General features: G+C 46.6%; 1 protein-coding gene, 1 long non-coding RNA gene and 3 pseudogenes across 5 annotated transcripts in view; 2 read left to right on the top strand and 3 right to left on the bottom strand.

Moving 5' to 3' along the window:
• CARD11 (caspase recruitment domain family member 11) overlaps positions 1-23392 on the top strand; it is a 220382-nt gene that overhangs the window by 55892 nt on the left and 141098 nt on the right. For all 4 annotated transcript variants that reach the window (XM_063934192.1, XM_063934193.1, XM_063934190.1 and 1 more), the window contains exon 2: positions 12154-12360. In XM_063934192.1, coding sequence (XP_063790262.1) covers positions 12165-12360 — 196 coding nt within the window. In that variant the 5' untranslated portion in view covers positions 12154-12164. The remainder of the gene's footprint in view (positions 1-12153; positions 12361-23392) is intronic.
• The window catches only part of LOC134945118 (uncharacterized), a 70316-nt gene that overhangs the window by 29547 nt on the left and 17377 nt on the right, over positions 1-23392 (bottom strand). The window lies entirely within an intron of this gene.
• On the bottom strand, positions 21983-22101 carry LOC134945955 (5S ribosomal RNA; annotated as a pseudogene).
• Positions 22297-22415, bottom strand: LOC134947031 (5S ribosomal RNA; annotated as a pseudogene).
• LOC134947033 (5S ribosomal RNA) lies at positions 23105-23223 on the top strand (annotated as a pseudogene).

The raw sequence follows: 23392 nt of genomic DNA on the forward strand, positions 1-23392 counted from the left end.
TTGGTCACTCACAGTGGGGTTCCTCTCGCACCCATTGTAATGGACATTTCCTTGACCTTGTCTCTTTCCACCATCGTTTTCTGTGTATAATGCTAATCGCTTCTTTAGCACCTTTATCTCATCCTTCTTTCAGATGTATTCATTGAAGACAAACACTGCATGTTCCAAGTAGCCATGTTATCCAAACACTGTTATAACAAAAACCACACCCCCATCATGAGTATCTGGACCTTATAAAAGCTTACATAAATTCCACACAGTTAGGGCCGTAGTGTGAAATGAACCCATGACCTCAGTGGCGCACGCAGGGGGGGTTTCCGAGTACCTGGAAACCCCCCCTGATGACCACAAAACATTGTTTGAGACGGAGACACAGCTGTCTCCGTCTCAGCAAAAGCCGCGACCGCGATTGCGGACGCGGAACTTCAGCAAGAGCAGAGAGCTATGCAGCTCTCTGTTTACAGAATGTCCAGGGTGCCGAGGGAGCTGCTGGCTGCACATGCGCAGCCACAGCAGCTCCCTCCGTCCTCACTCTCCCTCATGCTGCCGCTGCTGCCTCTCTGCTCCCAGCCCTGGTGTAATGCAACGCTGTATACTATATGTAAGTTTTTAATCTTTGTTTATGTGTGTATTTGTATGGAATGTATGTATGTGGGTTTGTGTGTGTGCTTGTGTATGTGCAGTATGTATGTATGTATATGTGTGTGTTTGTTTACATGTGTGTGTTTGTGTATTTATATATAAATGCGTGTTATTTATGTATATATTATGGTGACGGACAGCGCCGGGACCGGAAGTGCGGTGACGGAAGCCGACCCTGGCAGTAAGATGCTCATGGAGATTCGCGGGTGATGGCGCCAATCCACTGGGGGTATTTATGTGGGTTCCTTGTCACATTGTGTACCTATTGTATTTTTTGGTCCTGACCACGCGGCTTTAAGCCCCGAAACATTGACTGTCATATTACACAGACTGTTGGATTCGGGCACCTGAGCAGGCTGTGTGTTTTTGTGAGTGCTGGCTGCTGTTGTACTGAGATATATATATATATATATATATATATATATATATATATATATATATACACATACACACACACACATACCAACATGCCCGACTCTCCCAATATTGATTTAAATGCACCGGGTGCCTCACAGGTAAGTCCATGCAACATCGAGGGTGCGGCATTCCTGGCGACTTGGAGAAAAAAATTGTTAAACCTGATGAAAATGACGGAGTAAAAGTCATTGAAACGTTGCTTCTACACGCTGTTTAACAAGTTTTTTCTCCAAGTCGCCAAGAGTGCCGCACCCTCGATGTTGTGTGTGTGTGTGTGTGTATATATATATATATATATATATATCTGCAAATGATGAATGGCATTCCTTACTAGTACCGCACAACATGCTCCGGTGCCCGTCAGAGTTAGATAATATGTACGGAGGCAGGACGGCACTCAGAGACTGATAAACCATAGAAAATCAGCACAGGACGCTGTAGCTGTTTGTCAACGTTTCAGAGTTAGACTCTTTTAAAGGAGTCTAACTCTGAAACGTTGACAAACAGCTTCAGCGTCCTGTGCTGATTTTCTATGGTTTACCAGTCTCTATGAGTGCCGTCCTGCCTCCGTACATATATATGTACTGTATGTATGTGTGTGTGTGTGTGTGTGTGTGTGTGTGTGTGTGTGTGTGTGTATGTATGTATGTATGTATGTATGTATGTATGTATGTATATATATATATATATATATACACACACATATATATACACACATATATTTATTACACATACATGCGCATATACATACACACCCACCCACGGAAACCCCCCTCACTAAATCCTGCGTTTGCCCCTGGACCTCAGTGCTGTGCGGCAGTTTTGCTAACCATAACACGGTCTGTGCTGCCCCAAACATTACACCAACATCTTCTGTTCATTTGCAGTGGCCTCTAATTGTCTCCCTCTTAAGAAGTTGTTCCTTCCTCTCTTCTGGAGTTTGCTCTTCATCTTAGAAACATGTTTTTTACAATCATCCCCCCCAAAAAAATATTTAACCATCTCTACTGTTCCCTTTTGCATCCAAGCTGGACTGTCTGCACTTGTCCTAGTTGTCATCTAAGCTTTTTTTTTCTTCTCTTCCTAACCACTTACAAACTCGTTTCCCTCTTTCTTTTTCATCCACTAGGGGTCACTGGAGTACTCTTGGGATATGGACGGCTTAGCAGAAACAAAGGCACTGAATATTTAAATTTAGAACTCTCCACCCCTCCATATCCCAGAGTACCTCAGTGTACGACCTCAGTGTTTTTTCCGTGCTCACAGCAATAACAAGGCTTGTGGGGACTTCCCACACTTGGTGGAAGATTTTATTAATTTTTCATTTTTACTTTTTACTATAGCACATCCCTTCCCAGTTTCTGAAAAAACATGGGTCCGGGATAGTGCCGCTGCACGGGCAGCGCATGGCGTGTCGGTCCTCACAGAGAGCACCCTTACAGATAGAAGCCCCGTCGCAGCTATGACCGGAGAGCTCTGAGCTTAGAAGCCCGTCGCAGACCTCCTACAAAAGGTATGCTGGGGAAACGGGGCGGTCAGCGCAGGCTGCCGCCCCGCTGTGTGGGGTCCGTTGGCCACTTAGCCCAGCCGCTCCGTCCAGCGCTCCGTCTGCCGCTCCGTCCTCCCGCCCCAGGCGCTCAGTCCTCCCGGCCCAGGTGCTCCGTCCTCCCGCCAGGCGCTCCGTCAGCGCTGTATGGAAAGTGCAGCGCCCAGAGGGGGAGACCCGCCGCAGCTCGGCTAGCGACAGCTACGCGCCCCGGCCAGCCGCCCTCCGCACGCCTCCCTGCAATGAGCTTCCCGGCTCACCGCTAACACAGCGCTACAGGGAGTACAGAGAGGGGGGGGGGGGGGGGACCTGGCTGATTACAGCGCGGCTGCAAGGGGAAATAGCAGGCTGCCATATCTATAGGAATGTTAATACAAAATGATTAACTGGATTGTGACCTGCCTGTGATTATGCAGGGTATAATAGGCTATTGAGCCTATATTAACACTGAAGGCATGTATTGTAACCTGCATGTGTTTATTACTGTTTACTAGACAGTGATTATCACTGTATAATAGGCTATTGAGCCTATATTAACACTGCAGCAGGTATTGTAACCTGTCCTGTGATTTTCAGTGTAAGCATGGCATGGGGGCCATTTTAATCATGTTTCCTGTTTCTTCCAGTTTGTAATTCCAGAACATTCCTGCCATACAGGTGTTAATTTAACTGGTCTTATCATTTAATGCAGTCTGACAAATTCTATGTCAAACCTCACAGCGATAACTACGAGTGAGAAGGGTACATTAGACCAGCAGTCAGATAGTGCGGGGTTTGGGCAACCATACATTGCTAATGACCAGTGAGTCAATGTCTCAAATTTACAGAGACTAAGGAGACTCTAACATCTAATCCGTCGAATTTAATAAACGACAGATCTTCAATGAGTTTCTTATTTAGAATATCTGACTAAGATTTAAGTCTATTTACCCGTTTCCACATCTAAATGGGAGAATCCGCCATTGGTGAATTCGTCTGTGTCAAACATTATAAAGACCCAAGATACATTTGGGTCACTAGGCGCTCTATGTATGGAAACAATGACGATCACATTAGACTTATCGCTAATAAGAAGCTGCAGAGTATCTCTGTAAAGCTTCTGCTGACGCCTGTTACCTCGATTCTCGCTTTTTATCGTCGCTAGTTTCAGCACGACAAGGCCAGAAGTTGTTTGGTACTAAATTTGATATTCAGGCCAAGGCGGAGGGGGGGGGGGTAAAGTCTAGCCATTGCCTCCTCCGGTATCAAAACGGAAATACTTTGGTCCGGCGTTTAAAGTCTTTAGACTTCACTCTTTTCAAGGTTGTGGTACAAAAACAGTCACAACTTGTAACGCCAGGGCGCTAAGGTCAACAAGCCAGTGGCTTGACGGCCTCTTAGGCCATCTCGAATTTCCAATTGTGGAAGCGCGCCTTTACACGTTACATTTGCCGGGTTTCCAGACATCCACTCATGGATGTATCCGCTATTTACATGGGTGGGATGGGTTAAAAGACAAGACTGCCTCTGTCAGACGAAATTAGGCGTTTTGGCAGGTTGCCATTCAGTCTCTGCTGGTTTCAGCTGGTTTTATTTCCAGGCCTGGTACACCAACAGAGTCAGGGTTACTTATTCCCCTCTGTTTGGGGTACCGAAGCCGGAGGGCTCCGTCGCAGTCTCAATCAGCAAGTCACTTACTACAGTTTGAAAATGGATTTCTGCGGTTAGTATTTGCATATTTGGAGCCACAAGATTGCATGATTGCGCTTGATCTTCAGAATGCGTATTTACCCATTCCGGTTTGGTCACCGCATCACAGGTTCTTGCGTTTTGCAATACGCCACAACCATTAACCATTTCAGGTTCCACCGTTTGGCCTCTTGTCAGCGCCTCGGGTATTCACCAAAGTGATTGGTGATGATAGCTCATCTCAGAGCCCTGGCAGTGACAATCGTTCCATACTTAGACGATCTGCTCATAAGAACTCTGTCTCAACAGAGGTTCCTCTTACTTGCGCTACTAACGTACACCACGGTTGCAGTGTCAAGTTCAAAAACAATCGCATCTAATTCCGTCTGAACGACTTCAATTCCTAGGTATGAGTATAGATACGGTAAATCAAAGAGATTTACCTACTACACCAGGAAGAACAGATTATACCATCTAGTACAATTAGTGCAAAAGCCACGCACACTAGCGGTACATTGTTGTATTCGCCTATTAGGAACAATGACGTGTTTTCGAAGCGCTTTAGTTCGCCGGGTTTCACTCGCGTTTCCCACAGGGGGGCGAGGGTGTCTATACTCTGGGCGAGAGTCTCAGAGGTTGAGGAGTTGTAGTTAAAAAGGTCAGCGACAGGGGTTCTAAAACGGATCACGACAGATTGCTGTCTATAAATGTCCTGGAACTCCGTGCAATTTACAATGCACTACATGCTTCGCTTTCAGTCTGTCCAAGTGCAGTCAGACAACGCAACGGGAGTTGCATACACAACATCCAGGGAGGACCGAGTAGCCGCATGGCAATGCGGGAGGTAGCTCGAATCCTCAATTGCCCAGAATACCACAAGGTGATATTGTCGACGGGGTTCATTCCGGGAGTGGACATCTGTTAGACAGATGATCTTAGCCGTCGGGATTTTCATCCAGAAAACTGGGCATTAAATCCAGAGGTGTTTCACATGTGGGTCCACAGGTGGGGTTACCTTCAGGTGTACATGATGGCATCTCGCCACAATTACAAACGCTCAGTATGTGTACAGAACGACAGATCACAAGGGCAGTGGCGGTGGAGGCTTTCACATTCGCGTGGTCGTACAGCCTCGTGTATCTGGGTCCACCGTTTTCCGCTGCTCTCTCCGTTGCTAAAACGGATCATAAGACAGTTCGTCACAGTCATACTAGTGATATCTCATGGGTTTCGGAGAGCTTGCTTCTCGAATCTCCAAGGAATACTCGCACACGATCCTTGCCCGCTCATACTACGTCCAACCTGTTACAACAGGGTCCGTTCTTTTACCCCTATTTACCTATGTACCGCGGCTGTGGTTGACGGGGTGGTGGTTGAGACCGCCCTCTTAAGAAAAGAGATAGGGCATTACAGTATCGGTTATACCAACCATGTTACGAGCTAGGAAGCCGGTTACGGCAGCTCATTATTACAGAATTTGGTGTGCCTATATAGGTTGGTGTGAAGCTCGGAAGTTTCCGACATCATCTTTCAAGTTACCCGTATTCTGTTATTTTACAGACGGGGTGGGATGGAGAACTGCGTTTATCTACACTGAGGGTGCAGGTATCTGTGTTGTCAATTTATTTTCAAAGACGTTTGACTTTATTGCGTCGGTACACACCTTTCTATAAGGTGTCATCAGAGTGCAGCCTCCATTTATCCCACCTACAGAGCCATGCGACTTGAAGCTGGGTTCAAATTTCTTACAGTTTTCATATTTTGAACCCTTACAACAAATGGGGATTAAGTTTCTCACTTGGAAAACGTTTTTTCTTCTAGCCTTAGCTTCGGCAAGGGTTTTGTTTTCAAATTTGGGTGCCTTGTATTCCAAGCCACCGTATTTGGGTTTCCTCATGACAGAGCGGAACTTCGGACGAATTCCGATTTTCTTATTTTTCACATCAATAAACCAATAGTGTTTCCTGTGTTGACAGCACATTCTAGAATTCTGAATGTGGTACGCGCATTACGCGTTTATATGTCCCGAACGTCTACAGTTCGTAATACGGATACGTTGTTTGTTCTCTATGATGCTGCCAACTGGGGTTAGCCAGTTTCTCAGCAGACATTATCCAGTTGGATAAAACTGACTACACGTCAGGCTTACCTTAAGGCTAAGTTACAGTCGCCTACGTCAGTAATAGCTCATCCCACAGGTTCTGTGGGAATGTCATGACCAGCTGGTCGTGGAGCTTCTACGACGCGGCTACATAGTCTTCAGTGCACACGTTTGTGCGCGTTTACAAGTTTTGAAACGTTTGCGGCATCAGCATCTAGCTTTGGCCGCCTACTGTTACAGGTGTCAAACAGCTCTCCCGCCCACGAGGGAAGCTTTGGTACGTCCCAAGAGTACTCCAGTGACCCCTAGTGGATGAAAAAGAAAATAGGATTTTGGTACTTACCAGGTAAATCCTTTTCTTTGAATCCATAGGGGGCACTGGACGCCCACCCAGAGCAGTTTTACCTGGGTTGTATTAAGCTCAGAGGAGCTTATGGTACCACATTTTCACCGATTGGTTCAAATTATAAAGGTCTATCGGTTATGGTGTCAACTGTTTAGTTGACAGTAACGTTATGTGTCAACTTTGTTGTTGTCCGTTATGTTATAGGAATTCTCCATTGTCAACCTCTCTATAGTTCCTGTTCGCTCAGTAAAAAACACTGAGGTCGTACACTGAGGTACTCTGGGATATGGAGGGGTGGAGAGTTCTAAATTTAAATATTCAGTGCCTTTGTTTCTGCTAAGCCGTCCATATCCCAAGAGTACTCCAGTGCCCCCTATGGATTCAAAGAAAAGGATTTACCTGGTAAGTACCAAAATCCTATTTTGTTTCATACTGAAGCCATGCTAGCAAGCTCTCCATTAGTAATCTAGCTGCCAAAGCTAAAGGTCATTATATTTTCTAATTTACTTTTTTTGTTATCAGCCTGTAATCATTCCTAACCCATTCATCAGGGGTGTATCTACCCATTGGCCAGGATGGCACTCGCCAGGGGCGCCAGCCGAGGAGGGGGCGCCGCCTGGCAGTGCCACCCTTGGCCAATGGGTGGAATCACTTAGTAGTGGCATCGCCTGGGCTGGAGGATCTCACAGTAGGCAGGAACAGGCGCCGGTGTTCGGCACCTCAATGCAATAGTGAAGTACGTGAAAGTAATTTACAGTTCCCAGCAGCCCTTGCTGTCGGGATCTCCTGGCAGTAGGGGTTGCTGGAAGCTGTAGTTTACTTTCACTTTCTTCACAAAGTGTGGTGCAGTGCCGAAGTGTGGTGTTCCTGCCTACTGTGCAATCCTCCAGCCCAGGCGATGCCCAGCTCATCACACTAGGTACTGCAACCCTATTAAGTGAGATGTGCTTTGAGAGGGAATGACTATATGCATGGAGGGGAAAGGACTATATGCAGGGAGGGGGGAGACTGTGCTGGGAGGGGAGAGGACTATATGCAGGGAGGGGGGAGACTATGTACTGGGAGGGGATAGGACTATATGCAGGGGGGACTCTGTGCTGGGAGGGGAAAGGACTATATACAGGGGGAGAGACTCTGTGCTGGGAGGGGAGAGAATTATATGCAGGGGGGGAGACTGCTGGGAAGGAAGAGGACTATATGCAGGGGGTAGACTCTGTGCTGGGAGGGAAGAGGACTATATGTAGGAAGGAGGGGAGACTCTGCTGGGAGGGGAGAGGACTATATGCAGGGTGGAGACTCTGCTGGGAAGGAAGAGGACTATATGCAGGAGGGTGGGACTCTGTGCTGGGAGGGGAGAGGACTATATGCAGGGGGGACTCTGTGCTGGGAGGGGAAAGGACTATATACAGGGGGGGGAGACTGTGCTGGGAGGGGAGAGAATTATATGCAGGGGGGGAGACTCTGCTGGGAAGGAAGAGGACTATATGCAGGGGGTAGACTCTGTGCTGGGAGGGGAGAGGACTATATGCAGGGTGGAGACTCTGCTGGGAAGGAAGAGGACTATATGCAGGAGGGTGGGACTCTGTGCTGGGAGGGAAGAGGACTATATGCAGGGGGGGAGACTCTGCTGGAAGGGGAGAAGACTCTATGCAGGGAGGAGGGGAGACTCTGTGCTGTGAGGGGAGAGGACTATATGCTGGGAGGGGGGAGACCATGGCCATGTGCAGGGAGGGGGGAGACCATGGCCATGTGCAGGGAGGAGGGAGACCATGGCTCTGTGCTGGGAAGGGAGTGGAGATTACGGCTATGTGCTGGGAGGAGGAGGGGGACTACGGCTATGTGCTGGGAGCGGGATGGAGACTACTTCTATGTGCTGGGAGGGGGTGGGGACTACGGCTATGTGCTGGGAGTGGAATGGAGACTACTTCTATGTGCTGGGAGGGGGTGGGGACTACGGCTATGTGCTGGGAGTGGAATGGAGACTACTTCTATGTGCTGGGAGGGGGTGGGGACTACGGCTATGTGCTGGGAGTGGAATGGAGACTACTTCTATGTGCTGGGAGGGGGTGGGGACTACTTCTATGTGCTGGGACAGGAGGTTATCTACCCATTGGCCAGGATGGCACTTGCCAGGTGTATTGGCCGAGGAGGGTCGCTGCCTAGTGGTGACACCCTTGGCCAGGGAGTGGAATCACTTAGTAGTGGCAGTGCTTGGGCTGGTGGGTCACACAGCAGCCAAGAGCTGGCGTCGGTGTTCGACACCACAATGCACCATAGTGAAAAAACTCAAAATAAACTACTAGAATGCTTTTCTTAATATATCACTACATCACCACTACTAGGTAGTGCCAATAATATTTGATTATACCCCCTGACTGCGTATGGCATCGCTGGGCAGTGCCCCTCCATGGCCGCGCCAGGCACTGCTGATTTCTCCACAGTGTGACAAGGATTACTGTGTGGGCATGATGTGTAAGGTGCACTAGTGTGTGACATAATGTGTATAAGGGGTACTACTGTGTAACGTGATTTGAATTGGGAGTACTATTGTGTGGTCATGCCCTTTTCCCACATGCCCCTTTTTTGCACATGCACCTTCCCTATTTCAAATATGTGGGGGGTGGGGGGGTGGGAGCCAGTACCTTACTTTGCCAGGGGCGCCTGGTTTCCTAGATACACCTCTGCCATTCATTAATGTGACCAGACTTTACTATTTTCCCAGAGCTGAGTCTCCTAAGTCTATACTGTAAGTCACATTTCTTATTTTTCCATAATTTAAAGTTATAAAGCAACAAAATGAACAGGACATGGGGCTATGTGGCAAAAGCAGTTTTATGGCTTGCGGAAGCCATACTTTTTTATGGGTGTTTTGATTTTTAATTTATAAATGATGTGAGCTCTGCTTCCCAAGATTATGAAATATTTTGATACTAGGAGCTGCCCTTTATTTGTTCTCCTCCTTTACTAATGTGTAAATGTAATACCCTGGAACTGCAAGGGCCTGCAAGCACAAAGCAACTGTGGCACTACAGGTGCCAGCATAACTGTGTAATAAAAGTAAAAGGGTTGCTGGAGCTGCATAGAACTGAGCCAGCAGCCTACAGCTTGCAGCACAGAAGGGGTTAACAGCGCAGCTCACAGCAAGACAGATCAGCCTGCAAAAAGCAAAGGCAGGGCTCACCAATTTGCAGCTCAGGGTGGGAAATCCCAGATGGAATGTCTCCCCGGGAATAAAAGGTTACAAAAGGCTGTCATGAGGCAGCAGCATGGTCTTTGCAGCCCAGAAGCCTGGAGTGTTAGCTAGGAGAAGCACATGTGTTAGCTAGGAGAGAAGCGTGGTGTGTGAGCTGGAAAGATGTAGCCCCAGTGAGGGCTCCTCATATGTGTATGTGGGGAGAGATGCCAGATGCAGCAAGGCACCTGCAGAGGGAGAGACCGCAGTGTGAGCGCAGCAGTACTCAGAATCCAGTGAAAGGGTGATGCCAGGAGAAGAGTGTGCTACAGGTGTGAGTCTCGGGAGAGGATGTATCTGGGTGAGTGGTCTGAAAGCCATGTGGCATGATTAGAAGCCCCGCATGGACAAGAGTCCTCGCTATGACAGAGAGAGAGACGGTAACCTGGTATGTGTAGCACTACTGGTCAACGAATGCTCTGGTACATAATGCTGTTCGCCATATTCATGCCGCTGCAATTAAGTGATGTGCTGGAGGAGGTGCCCTGATGTGGGATCGAATGTAACCATTAAGCTTTGTGCTGGAGGAGAGTGTTCAGAAGTTATCCCTGCTATATCCCTGCTTTATGTTAAATATACTTTATGCTGTTTTATGAGATGGCCTGGTGCCCAATTCTTTCTGCGCTGCACCAACACCTGTAGTCCACTCCCAAAATGAAACTGTAATTAAACACCTGATTATTTAGGGGACCCTCTGGTATCTGTGCCTGAACCCATGACCAGCCGGGGCAGAGTAAGTGTGATGCACTATACACAGTGACTGCAGTTTTGCATACCTAGTACCAGTGGGGTTTTACATAAAGCATGATGAGTTCCACAACTTTATAGGGAAGCCTGGCATGTTTGACAACTTCTATTTTTCAAATTTTTCCTTTTTCCACCTATTGCTCACACTACACTCTTTGTAATACATCCCTTAGACAGGTACTCTGAGGGGAGGTGGGGGTTGTGTCAGGGACAGACTTGGAGGAGATGTACTAAGCAGTGATAAGAATGGAGAAATGAGCCAGTGGAGAAGTTGCCCATGGCATCCAGTCAGCTGCTTAGTATAATTTTATAGTATGCAAATTATAAATGTTACTTCAATGCTTATTGGTTTTCATGGGCAACTTCTCCACTGGTCAGTTCTCCACTCTTATCACTGCTTAGTACATCTCCCTCTAAGTCTGCCAAGGAGGCATCCACAATTACCCAAGATGGTGTGGGTATTCACAGCAGAGCTAAAACACCTCTTTCATAACAGGGCCTGACCAGTACTGTTCACAATTTAGAATATTGTCTGTTGTTGTAGAAAATAGCATCACCCTGTGTTGTCAGGTTGCCTGTCAGTGCCCTATGCATTCATATGTGGCTTATCCATAGTTCTCAACATTTAGGGAGTCATTCCGAGTTGATCGCTCGCTAGTTACTTTTTGCAGTCGTGCAAACGCATACTCGCCACCTGCTGGGGAGTGCATTTTAGCTTTGCAAGTGTGCAAACGCTTGTGCAGCCGAGCACTACAAAAATAGTTTGTGCAGTTTCTGAGTAGGTCTGAACTTACTCAGCCGCTGCGATCACTTCAGCCTGTCCAGTCCAGGAATTGACGTCAGACACCCTGCTGCAAACGCTTGGACATGCCTGCTTTTTCCCAACCACTCCCTGAAAATGGTTTGTTGACACCCATAAACGCCTTCTTCCTGTCAATCTCCTTGCGATCGGCTGTGCGAATGGATTCTTCGTTAAATCCATCACCCAGCAACGATCCGCTTTGTACCCATACAACGCGCCTGCGCATTGCGCTGCATACGCATGCGCAGTAGTGACCTGATCGCTGCGCTGCGAAAAACGTCAGTGTGCGATCAGGTCGGAATGACCCCCTTTGTTCTACCTTTTGTGTTACTCTATTATATCCTTTTAATTTGTAGGTTTCTGCAAGCCTGGCAACCACAGGTTATGTTGTGTATTGTAATGTATCTTTTAAATCCCATTGTACTGTATATATTGTTTTGTTAAATATAATAATCTTAGTGATATATATACTGCACAGTTGTTCATTATGGTTTCATTATGTTTATTGATTTCATTGATCATTACATTTCCAGGATTTCTAAGGACAGTTTCATGTGCATGGCTATATTGTAACATGATATTCTAATTATTTCAACATTTTTATTCTCCCTGTTGATGATGTTAATAATTTTGTTTATATTGTTGTCTATAGAATAATACAAAATGGAGATTGAAGTTGACATCTTAAAAAATGAAAATGAATTATGGGAAAACATTGAATCCAATCGGAATATGCTTAGCCGGTACATTAATCCTGCAAAGTTGACACCTTACTTGCGACAGTGTAAGGTCATCGATGAGCAGGATGAGGAAGAAGTTCTCAACTCGTTGCTGTTTTTATCTAGAACCACCCGATCAGGTACGCTTTACTAGACAGTGCGCATGAAATACTCAGTAGATCTAAATACAAAAAAATCAGAGTATTTGGTTCAATGTTCACTGTAAGCAGGACTGCCATTAAAAATTATGAGGTCCAGTATAAATGAAATACAGGGAACCCCACCACCAACAATCCGGTGCATGCAGATGTGTAGCATGGAGCCCCAGTTATGTTGATATGCCAACACAGTACTGACATGGGCCAGATGCCCCTTAGACCTCCCCTCATGCCCCCTAGTTTCCCCACATGCCATCAGATAATAACGCCATCTGAAGATTTCCGCCCCCATTTCCCCTACACCTTCTCTGCTCTTCCTGCATGCTGACTGGCAGAGCAAAGCCCGGAGTAGGCTTTGGCTGGGAGGCATTTGATATGACGGCTGTTGGAATCCCGGCGCTCACCATACCGACAGCATACCGACAACCATTTTCCCTCTTGAGGTGTCCACGTCATCTGATATGTGCTGTCAACAGAGATGCAGTGAAAGTCCCGACTGGCATCTCAGTTTACAGCACAGGTCAGATGACTGGCTTCACAGAGAGAGAGCACAGCAGTCAGCTGACCGAATTGATCACAGAACACACCAGATCACTGACTAAACTGGACTGGATTCACAGGGTCTGCAAACTTTGTCCCTACATCATATTTTCAATATGTTCTTGCGATATATTCAAATACTGTATTGTGAATCCAGACTAATATTTCACATCACAACCGCAATTTTTTTTGTAGATTGTGATAAATATTCCTCGATGTACTAAGCAGTGAAAAGAGTAAAGAAGTGAGCCAAGGAAAAGTTGCCCATGGCAACCAATCAGCTGCTCTGTATAATTTTAAAGTATGCAAACTATAAATGTTACTTTAATGCTGATTGGTTGCCATAGGCAACTTCTCCACTGGCTTACTTCTCCACTCTTTTCACTGCTTAGTACATCTCCCCTTAAGTCAAACTTATTTACTTCAATAAAAACAAGATTTTTTTTTCAACTAAACCTGTCATGTACTGATTCTCCAACCTACGCCTTAGATGGGTAAGTGACTAAAAATGTATTATGAATCTTGCACCATTGAAAATAAGTAACAAAAGTGTTATGAATGTTGCATTCTACCTATGAACTCTCTTTCTTTTTCATCCACTAGGGGTCACTGGAGTACTCTTGGGATATGGACGGCTTCCGCAGGAACAAGGCACTGAATATTTAAATTTAGAACTCCCCTCCCCTCCATATCCCAGAGTACCTCAGTGTTTTTTCTGTGCTCATAGTAGCAACAAGGCTTGTGTGGAGCTTATCCACACTTCTTTTGAATATATTTTTATTTTTGCTTTTTCTTTTTTATCAACATTTTCCACATCCCTTCCCCCCTTCCAATAGGCGTGGGTCCGGGATAGTGGAAGCTGCTACAAGCAGCTGTGGCGTGTCGGGCCTCTCTAAAAAGAGCTCCCTCACAGCCAAGTGCAGGACTACCTGCAGGAAAGGCTGGACGGAGCTTACAGAAGAAGCCCCGTCATAGCCCCTCACCACAGGCATCCAGGTATGTTGGGGACGGGGCGGTCAGCTCACACTGCCGCCCCGCTGTGTGGGGACACTTGTGAAGCGCCGAGCCACCCGCCGCCACTACCAGGACACCGCCGCAGGTCACCGCCGCTATGTGAGCGCCCGCCGCCGCTACCAGGTCACCACCACTATGTGCCGTCTCCCGCTGCTCACAGAGCCGCGCCGGCCGCATTTGCCACACATAGCCGCACACGGCTCTATGCAGCGCGCTCCCCGGCTCCCGCTACCCGCTCCCCGCCTCCCTCTACCTCAGCTCCCCGGAATCCATGGATAGACAGCGGTACACGGAGCACGGGGGGGGGAGGGGAGCACACAAGGGGGGAAAAGTGTGCCCATAGCAGCAGCAGTACGAACGCTGCATGGGTTATTAGATAGATAGGCTATTAAGCCTTTTTTAACAGGATTATTCCCAGGGTATATATCTGATTTGCAAGTTATAACCTGCACTATGTTTTAACTGTAAGCATGGCATGGTGGCCATTTTAACCATGCTTCCTGTTTCTTCCTGTTGTGATTCCGGAACGTTCCTGTCCTACATCTCTACTCCACCGGAGGCGCAGGGGTGTTAGTGGGAATTTGGGATCAGATTTCATATAGTACTGGCGTGCACTGCACTTGGCCAGATATATATATATATAGAGACACCTTAGTACTATTTTACTGAGTCGTGCAAGTTGTCTGTCTTTGTATATTGTGTTGTCTGTCTGCATAATGAGTAAGGCACCAGCAAAAACAAAAAAGCAGTTTCCCTGCCATGTCTGTAAGAGTGTGTTACCGGATGGATCTACCACATGTACAGTATGTTTTGTGGATTCAGCTACGAATACAAGTTCGGCACCAGTTTCAAAGCCGGTTTCATCCCCGGACCCTCCATGGGCTATGCTAGCAGATGTCCTGGCTGGATTGCAATCAGAATTGGCCGCCGCTCGACAAGAGTGGGAAGCGGCAAGATCTGAGTCTAGGGTGAGACCGCTAGAACTACCGGATTGGTCTCAGCCTTACCAAAAGTTTGTCACGATCCGGGTATCTGGACGCCATTTCTTACCCATCAGATGCCTCCTAAGGCTGGCTCAGCGCTCCAGGACCGGATCCCATCTGTTATCCTGATGTTTACATTCCTGTATCCTCTCCTGTCACTCTGAGACGCTGTCACAGTAAACGCCATATTACACCTGGCATGGCGTCTCCCGCGGCCTCCGCCGCCGTCCCTGAGCTTCTGCATGCAGAGTGTCTGAGTGGCGATTACGTCAGCCGCGGCCTCCGCTGTGTCCGCGTGGTTGGATGTGCACCTGTCAGCTTGGCGCCTCCTGTCTCCGGTGGCCGGCGCCGCCATTACTGTTTTCATTACCACATGGATTACAAACCAAACTTCCCTCCAAGTGTCTGCATGGGCGCAGCCATCTTGGATTCTGTCAGCTGATCATTTCCACCAATCTGTTCTCAGTATTGATAATCTGCATAATTGCCTAGCCAATCCCTTCCTTGCTGCAGGTATAAATACACTGTGCCTGAGCAAGGAAGGCGTCAGTGCTTTGGTTGTCAAACCTAGTTCCTGTTTGTCTCTCTCCTGTGATTGTCTTCCAGGTTCCAGCTCCTGTCTCAAGACTTCCACCATAGAGACCCGCACCAGCATTCCACCTGCGGTGTAGCCTGACTCTCCGATCCATTGTGGATTCATCTGTTTCCAGCTACAACATTACCTGCTTCCAGCCCAGCTTCCAGCAGAGTACAGCTTCTCTTAAAGGGCCGGTGTCCTTTCTACAGTTTACCACTCTCCACCGGTATTATTATTTCTCCGCTCTCAAACTCTACATTTCATTCATATTGCATCGCTCTCAAGCTTCATTTATTATTTAACTGATTCCAGCCAGTATCCACTCCGTGCCAACATCTGTCTGGTTCCAACCAGAACCCACAGCAGCTATTTTATTTACAGCAGTCCAGCTTTCCCTGGAACACCAGCTGGTACGATCCTGGGCTTTCTTCATTGCTACAGTCAGGCCTGGTAAGGACTTTCCAACTCGCAGATAATAAGAACTGTCTCATACTACCAGAGCTCTGTGGCCCCTGCCACCCTGTAGTACCCAGGAACTGTATTATTTCTCTGCTGATTTTATGTTTCTTTTACTGCTACTGTGATGCATGGAGTTTGTCATAAAAAAACATCATTGACTTTTATTCAAGTTGTCGTGGTCACGCCTTCGGGCGGTTCTTCTTCATGTTACTTACATGTCCAGGGGTCTGATACAACCTCCCAGGTTCCGGTACATCTCAGCCCCTACAACTGAGGCTGCCTCCCGTCAGCTCAGGCCCTCAGTTGTGACAAAGTTCAAGTCCATTTTGGGTAGTAGGGATAAATTTAATTTGTCTTATGATTTACCAGTTTCTGCTATGTTGCATTCTGACGATTCTATGCCAGACCTCATTGCGCAAGATGAGGGTGAGGAGGGCGAAGTAGACCAGCAGTCAGATAGTGATGATTTTGACAGCCCGGGCATTGATAATCTCATCAGAGCGGTGCGTCAGTCTCTGAAGTTTACAGAAACTGAGGAGCCTCTGACAAATGATGAAGTCGTCTTTACTAAACGACAGAGAACTCCAATGTGTTTTCCTGTTTCGGAATCTCTTAATAAGATGTTACTAGAAACACGAAAGAATCCGGATAAACGTTTTTCTATACCTCGCAGATTTAAGTCTAGTTACCCGTTTCCAGATCCTGTGACAGCTACATGGGAGAGTCCGCCATTGGTGGATTCGTCTGTGTCTAAACTTACAAAGAAATTAACCATACCAGTACCAACTGCTACTACGCTTAAAGACCCTTCGGACCGTAAAATAGAAGCTATGCTAAAGTCCATGTATATAGCAGCAGGAGTGTTGCTCAGACCTGGGTTGGTTGGCATTTGGGTAACTAAGGCGCTAATGGTATGGATAACAGAACTCAAGTCTGCCCTACGTGACGATCACCTTATACTTCTCGCTGATCAAATCTGGGAAGCTGCTGATTATCTATGTACAGCTTCTACTGACGTCTGTCAGCTCACTTCTCGCCTTTCATCGTCGCTAGTTACAGCACGACGAGCACTCTGGCTGCGTTCTTGGCAAGCGGAGGTCAAAAGAGATATAGAGGCGTTACCTTACGGTGGCGAGAAGTTGTTTGGTCCTGAATTGGACAAATGGATTTCTGAGGCCACGGGAGGAAAGTCTGTTTTCTTACCATTGCCTCCAACGGTACCTAGACGGAGATACTCTGGACCTGCGTTCAAATCCTTTAGACCTCAGCCCTTTCGCGGGCGTGGCATAGGAACAGCCACGCCTGGTAGATGAGGTCGAGGACGTGGTTTCCAACAAACCAACACCAGTTGTCAGGATGCTAAGGTCACAGACAAGCCAGTGGCATGACGGGCTCCCAGCCCATCTTGTATCTCCAATTGTGGGAGCACGCCTTCAGACGTTCCATTTGGCGTGGTTCCAGACGTCCACAGATGGGTGGATCCGCAATTTAGTGTTAAAAGGTTACAAAATAGAGTTCGACTGTCTCCCGCCACTGCGGTTTTTCAAGACAGGACTGCCTGTGTCGGACGACAAGAGGGCGGTTCTGCAAATTGCCATTCAGTCTCTGCTGGATTCAGTAGTTTTGATTCCGGTCCCTGTACACCAACAAGGTCAGGGTTATTATTCCAGTCTGTTTGTGGTACCAAAGCCGGATGGCTCGGTCAGGCCAATATTGAACTTAAAGGGTCTCAATCAGTACGTCACTGACTACAGATTCAAGATGGAATCTCTGCGGTCAGCAATTGCAGGTTTAGAGCCACAGGAATTCATGATTGCACTGGATCTCAAGGATGCGTACTTACACATTCCGATTTGGCCACCTCATCAGAGGTTCTTGCGGTTTGCAATACGCCAGAACCATTACCAGTTTCAGGCTCTACCGTTTGGCCTCTCGTCAGCGCCTCGGGTATTCACCAAGGTGATGTCTCTGATGATAGCTCATCTCAGATCCCTGGGAGTGTTAATAGTTCCGTACTTGGACGATTTGCTCATCAAAGCTCCGTCTCAACAGATGCTCCTCCAACATGCGTTGCTAACGTACAATGTACTGGTTCAGCACGGTTGGATTGTCAACTTCAAGAAATCACATCTGATCCGTCTCAACGACTTCAATTCCTAGGTATGATTCTCGATACGGTAAATCAAAGAATTTACCTACCAGAACAGAAAGTACAGGTCATTCGTCATCTGGTACAATTAGTGCTCAAGCCACGCACAGTCTCGGTACATTTGTGCATTCGCCTCTTAGGCACAATGGTGGCGGCTTTCGAAGCGCTTCAGTTCGGGAGATTTCACTCACGTCCTTTTCAACTGGATGTGCTCGCATAGTGGTCGGGCTCGCATCTGCAGATTCACCACAGGGTGAGGTATTCGCCACGGGCCAGAGTGTCTCTACTCTGGTGGCTCAAAGTACACAATCTAACCGCAGGGAAACGGTTCGGCACCTGGAATTGGATAATTCTAACGACGGACGCGAGTCTCAGAGGTTGGGGAGCTGTAGTTCAAAATTGTCAGCTCCAGGGTCTCTGGGCGGATCACGAAAGATTGCTGTCTATAAATGTCCTGGAACTCCGGGCAATTTACAATGCACTACGACAAGCAGTGCACATGCTTCGGTCTCAGACTGTCCAGGTGCAGTCAGACAATGCGACGGCGGTCGCATACATCAACAAACAAGGAGGCAGTGCGGGAAGTAGCTCGAATCCTCAATTGGGCCGAGCATCACCAAGTGATATTGTCGGCAGTGTTCATTCTGGGAGTGGACAACTGGGAGGCGGATTATCTCAGACGTCGGGATTTTCATCCAGGAGAATGGGCATTAAATCCAGAAGTGTTTCACATGTTGGTCCAGAGGTGGGGTTACCCTCAAGTGGACCTGATGGCATCTCGTCACAATCACCAAACGCCCCAGTATGTGTCCAGAACGCGAGATCCAAAGGCAGTGGCAATGGATACTCTGACCATCGCGTGGCCATACAGCCTCGTGTACCTGTTTCCACCGTTTCCGCTGCTCCCTCTGTTGCTAAAACGGATCAAAAGAGAGTCCGCCACAGTCATACTAGTGGCGCCTCATTGGCCTCAGAGAGCTTGGTTCTCGGATCTCCGCGGACTACTCGCAGACTATCCTTGGCCGCTCCCACTACGTCCGGACCTGTTACAACAGGGTCCGTTCCTTTACCCCGATTTAGCGCGGCTGCGTTTGACGGGGTGGCTGTTGAGACCGCCCTCTTAAGAAGAGAGGGCATTCCAGAAACGGTTATACCAACCATGTTACGTGCTAGGAAGCCAGTTACGGCGGCTCATTATTACAGAATTTGGCGTGCCTATATAGGTTGGTGTGAAGATCGGAAGTTTCCGACATCATCTTTCAAGTTATCCCGTCTTTTGTTATTTCTACAGACGGGGTTAGATGGAGGACTGCGTTTATCTACACTAAAGGTGCAGGTATCTGCTTTGTCAATTTACTTTCAAAGACGATTGGCTCTATTGCCGTCTGTACACTTCTGCAAGGTGTCCTCAGAGTACAGCCTCCATTCATTCCACCTACAGCGCCATGGGACTTGAATCTGGTTTTAGATTTCTTACAGTCTTTATATTTTGAACCCTTACAACAAGTAGATATTAAGTTTCTCACTTGGAAAACAATTTTTCTACTAGCCTTAGCTTCGGCAAGGAGTGTTTCAGATTTGGGTGCCTTGTCATGCAAGCCACCGCATTGGTGTTTCATGATGACAGAGCGGAACTTCGGACGAATCCCGCTTTCTTACCAAAGGTAGTGTCATCTTTTCACATCAATCAACCAATAGTAGTTCCTGTGTTGACAGGAAATTCTGGAACCTTGGATGTGGTACGCTCAATACGCGTTTATGTATCCCGAACGTCTACAGTTCGTAAGACGGATACGTTGTTTGTTCTCTATGATGCTGCCAAGATGGGTTGGCCAGCTTCTAAGCAGACCTTATCCAGATGGATTAAACTGACCATTCGTCAGGCTTACCTTCATGCTAGGTTACAGCCGCCTACATCAGTAACAGCTCATTCCACACGTTCTGTGGGAACTCCGTGGGCAGCTGGTCGTGGGGCTTCTACGACGCAGCTTTGCCGTGCGGCTACGTGGTCATCAGTGCACACGTTTGTGCGCTTTTACAAGTTTGATACGTTTGCGGCATCAGCATCTAGCTTTGGCCGCCTAGTGTTACAGGTGCCAAACTGCTCTCCCGCCCACGGGGGAAGCTTTGGTACGTCCCAAGAGTACTCCAGTGAACCCTAGTGGATGAAAAAGAAAACAGGATTTTGGTACTTACCAGGTAAATCCTTTTCTTTGAATCCATAGGGGGCACTGGACGCCCACCCAGAGCAGTTTTACCTGGTTTGTGGTAAGTTCAGGGGATCTTATGGTAACACATTCTCACCGACTGGTTCAAAGTTTCAAGTTCTATCGGTTATAGTGCCAACTGTTTAGTTGTCAGTCACGTTATGTGTCAACTTTATTGTTGTCCGTTATGTTATATGTAATTCTCCATTGTCAACCGCTCTATAGCTCCTGTTCGGCTCAGTTAAAAACACTGAGGTACTCTGGGATATGGAGGGGAGGAGAGTTCTAAATTTAAATATTCAGTGCCTTGTTCCTGCGGAAGCCGTCCATATCCCAAGAGTACTCCAGTGCCCCCTATGGATTCAAAGAAAAGGAATTACCTGGTAAGTACCAAAATCCTATTTTCTCTCTCTCTCTCTCTCTCTCTCTCTTTCTCTCTCTCTCTCTCTATATATATATATATATATATATATATATATATATATATGTGGACGAGGGATGAGGTAGTAGCGAGCGACCAATGGTGCTAATAGATTGCTCAAAAGCAGTACGTATAAAATAATATAAATTTATTGTAGTGGAACGTACTATAACAAAATATCGGTTTAAAAAGACATGATTATAAAAACATATTGGTTCATGAACATAGTGTGTATATATGACACATACAAAAGTTCAGTAAAATAGTAAAAAAACGGTATTTTAAAAATTTTTTGGGTAAAAGGAAAAAAGCATGGTGACATAAAAGGTATGTGTAATCTAAAAACCTAAAAGTATCACTCCAAAACAGAAGGTACTAAACAGGTTAAAAAGACACACAGGAATACGTTTTCAAAAACTTTTTTAAAAAATAGAGGAATCAGAAAAATAGCTTAGCTTTGTGGTGAGGTTTAGATCAAGGAATAGCACCCAACGCGTTTCGTCCCTCATGGACTTCATCAAGGGGTGGTGAAAGACTAGAGACAGAGCATATTTATACCTCATGGTTAGGGGAAGTGCTGGTGACATCACTTCCTGTTTGTTAATTGGTGCAATGCTAACGTATATTCAAAATGTCTAAACATACATAAATATCAGAAGGGTATTACAGAGAGGACTGCTATTGGGCTTTATAGTCAAAAAACGAGTCATGCTTGTGCTGATAAACATAATATGCGGGTAGATCCGTTTACTTCCGGTCCGGACTGTATAGGAACATCACATCCGCCCCACGTCCGCCCCGCTTCCGCCCCACTTCCGGCGGCGTCAAGTTCATTCTGCGCATGCGCCGCTTGAGGCACAATGCGGTGGTGATGTCCATTTTTCTGTCAATGTTAAGAACGGCGGCCATTTTGTTGGTTATCCAAAATGTCATATAGTCACAGTCCTGCCGCGGGTGGGCTACGTATGCTGCGGTCTGTGTAGTGATTGGTTCAGGTGCATGCTTGCACTTGTTAGGGATCCGTTCATGGGTATTTGGAGTAACTTGTATACAGGAAAGGCGGCTCCCCGTGGGGTACATGAAAGAAAAATGACCAGTTAGAAATAGTGAGCCAGTTATATAAAAAATTCCATAACTGCAGGTGGATAAAAATATTAGTGAAATACAATGAAATAGTAGTAATGAAATATATTATATAAGTACTAAAATATAATATAACCGGCATAATACACATTAATAGGTTTTACCATCATATGTTTACAACACCCGGTCTTCCAAGTCGGTCTCCCATCCTTGTACTAACCGAGCCCAGCCTTGCTTAGCTTCCAAGATCGGACGGTATTGGGCGTCTCCAGGTTGGTATGATTGTAATAGTAATGTGGAGATATAGGGATAGACCTTTAATGTGAGTATGCGATTGATGACGAAAGGTTTTTAATATTTTTATATTACTTTTAATGGAGATAACTCACTATAAAATATATTAAGGGAGACCTATAATACAAAAATCAAAATATAAGGGTATGGATAGAAAAATTCTGGTTTTTGAGGATTCCTTGTGCAATCATTTCTTACAGCACCTGATCTCCCCTGGTGGTCACCCATCCAGGTACTGGTCAGGCCCAACACTGCTTTGCTTCCAAGATCGGCCGGAATTGGGCGTATCTAGTGTGGTATGGCTGTAACGAGGAAGCAGGAATTTTTCTTTCACTCCCAGGAGTAATATGGGAAGAGTTGGAATGGGGATAGTGCGGAGTATTCCGAAAATCACAAAGCTTGAAAGATTTGGTGGCACCCAGCATGCTAAGAAACCCCGAAAATAAGAATCCGATGCCGAAATGTGTGGGCAGTTTTAAGTGTGGAAAGTGCAACATTTGCAAATATCTTCACCATAACAGGAAAACCTTTAAGAACACCGATACCAAGAAGGAATATCGAATTAAACAGTTCGTCAACTGTAACACATCATCTGTAATCTATCTCCTGGAATGCCCGTGTGGCCTGAAGTACATTGGCAAAACCAAAAGAATCCTGAAACTTCGTATCCAAGAACATGTTAGGAATATAAAGAACAAAGTCCTCACACACGCAGTATCAAGACATTTCCACCAATACCACAACTCGGATCCAGAGACATTAACTTTTAGAGGCATTGAATTGGTATCGTTGGGAGAAAGAGGAGGTGACCTTTCCAACCTCCTCTCCAGGAGAGAAATGTACTGGATCTACGAATTGAATACTCTACATCCAGATGGCCTCAACGAAGGATACGAAATAGCACCTTTCCTGTGATGTAAGCTACCTATTCTCCGCACTATCCCCATTCCAACTCTTCCCATATTACTCCTGGGAGTGAAAGAAAAATTCCTGCTTCCTCGTTACAGCCATACCACACTAGATACGCCCAATTCCGGCCGATCTTGGAAGCAAAGCAGTGTTGGGCCTGACCAGTACCTGGATGGGTGACCACCAGGGGAGATCAGGTGCTGTAAGAAATGATTGCACAAGGAATCCTCAAAAACCAGAATTTTTCTATCCATACCCTTATATTTTGATTTTTGTATAATAGGTCTCCCTTAATATATTTTATAGTGAGTTATCTCCATTAAAAGTAATATAAAAATATTAAAAACCTTTCGTCATCAATCGCATACTCACATTAAA

The sequence above is a fragment of the Pseudophryne corroboree genome, chromosome 7 (genome assembly GCF_028390025.1).
Source record: "Pseudophryne corroboree isolate aPseCor3 chromosome 7, aPseCor3.hap2, whole genome shotgun sequence".
Lineage (NCBI taxonomy): Eukaryota > Metazoa > Chordata > Amphibia > Anura > Myobatrachidae > Pseudophryne > Pseudophryne corroboree.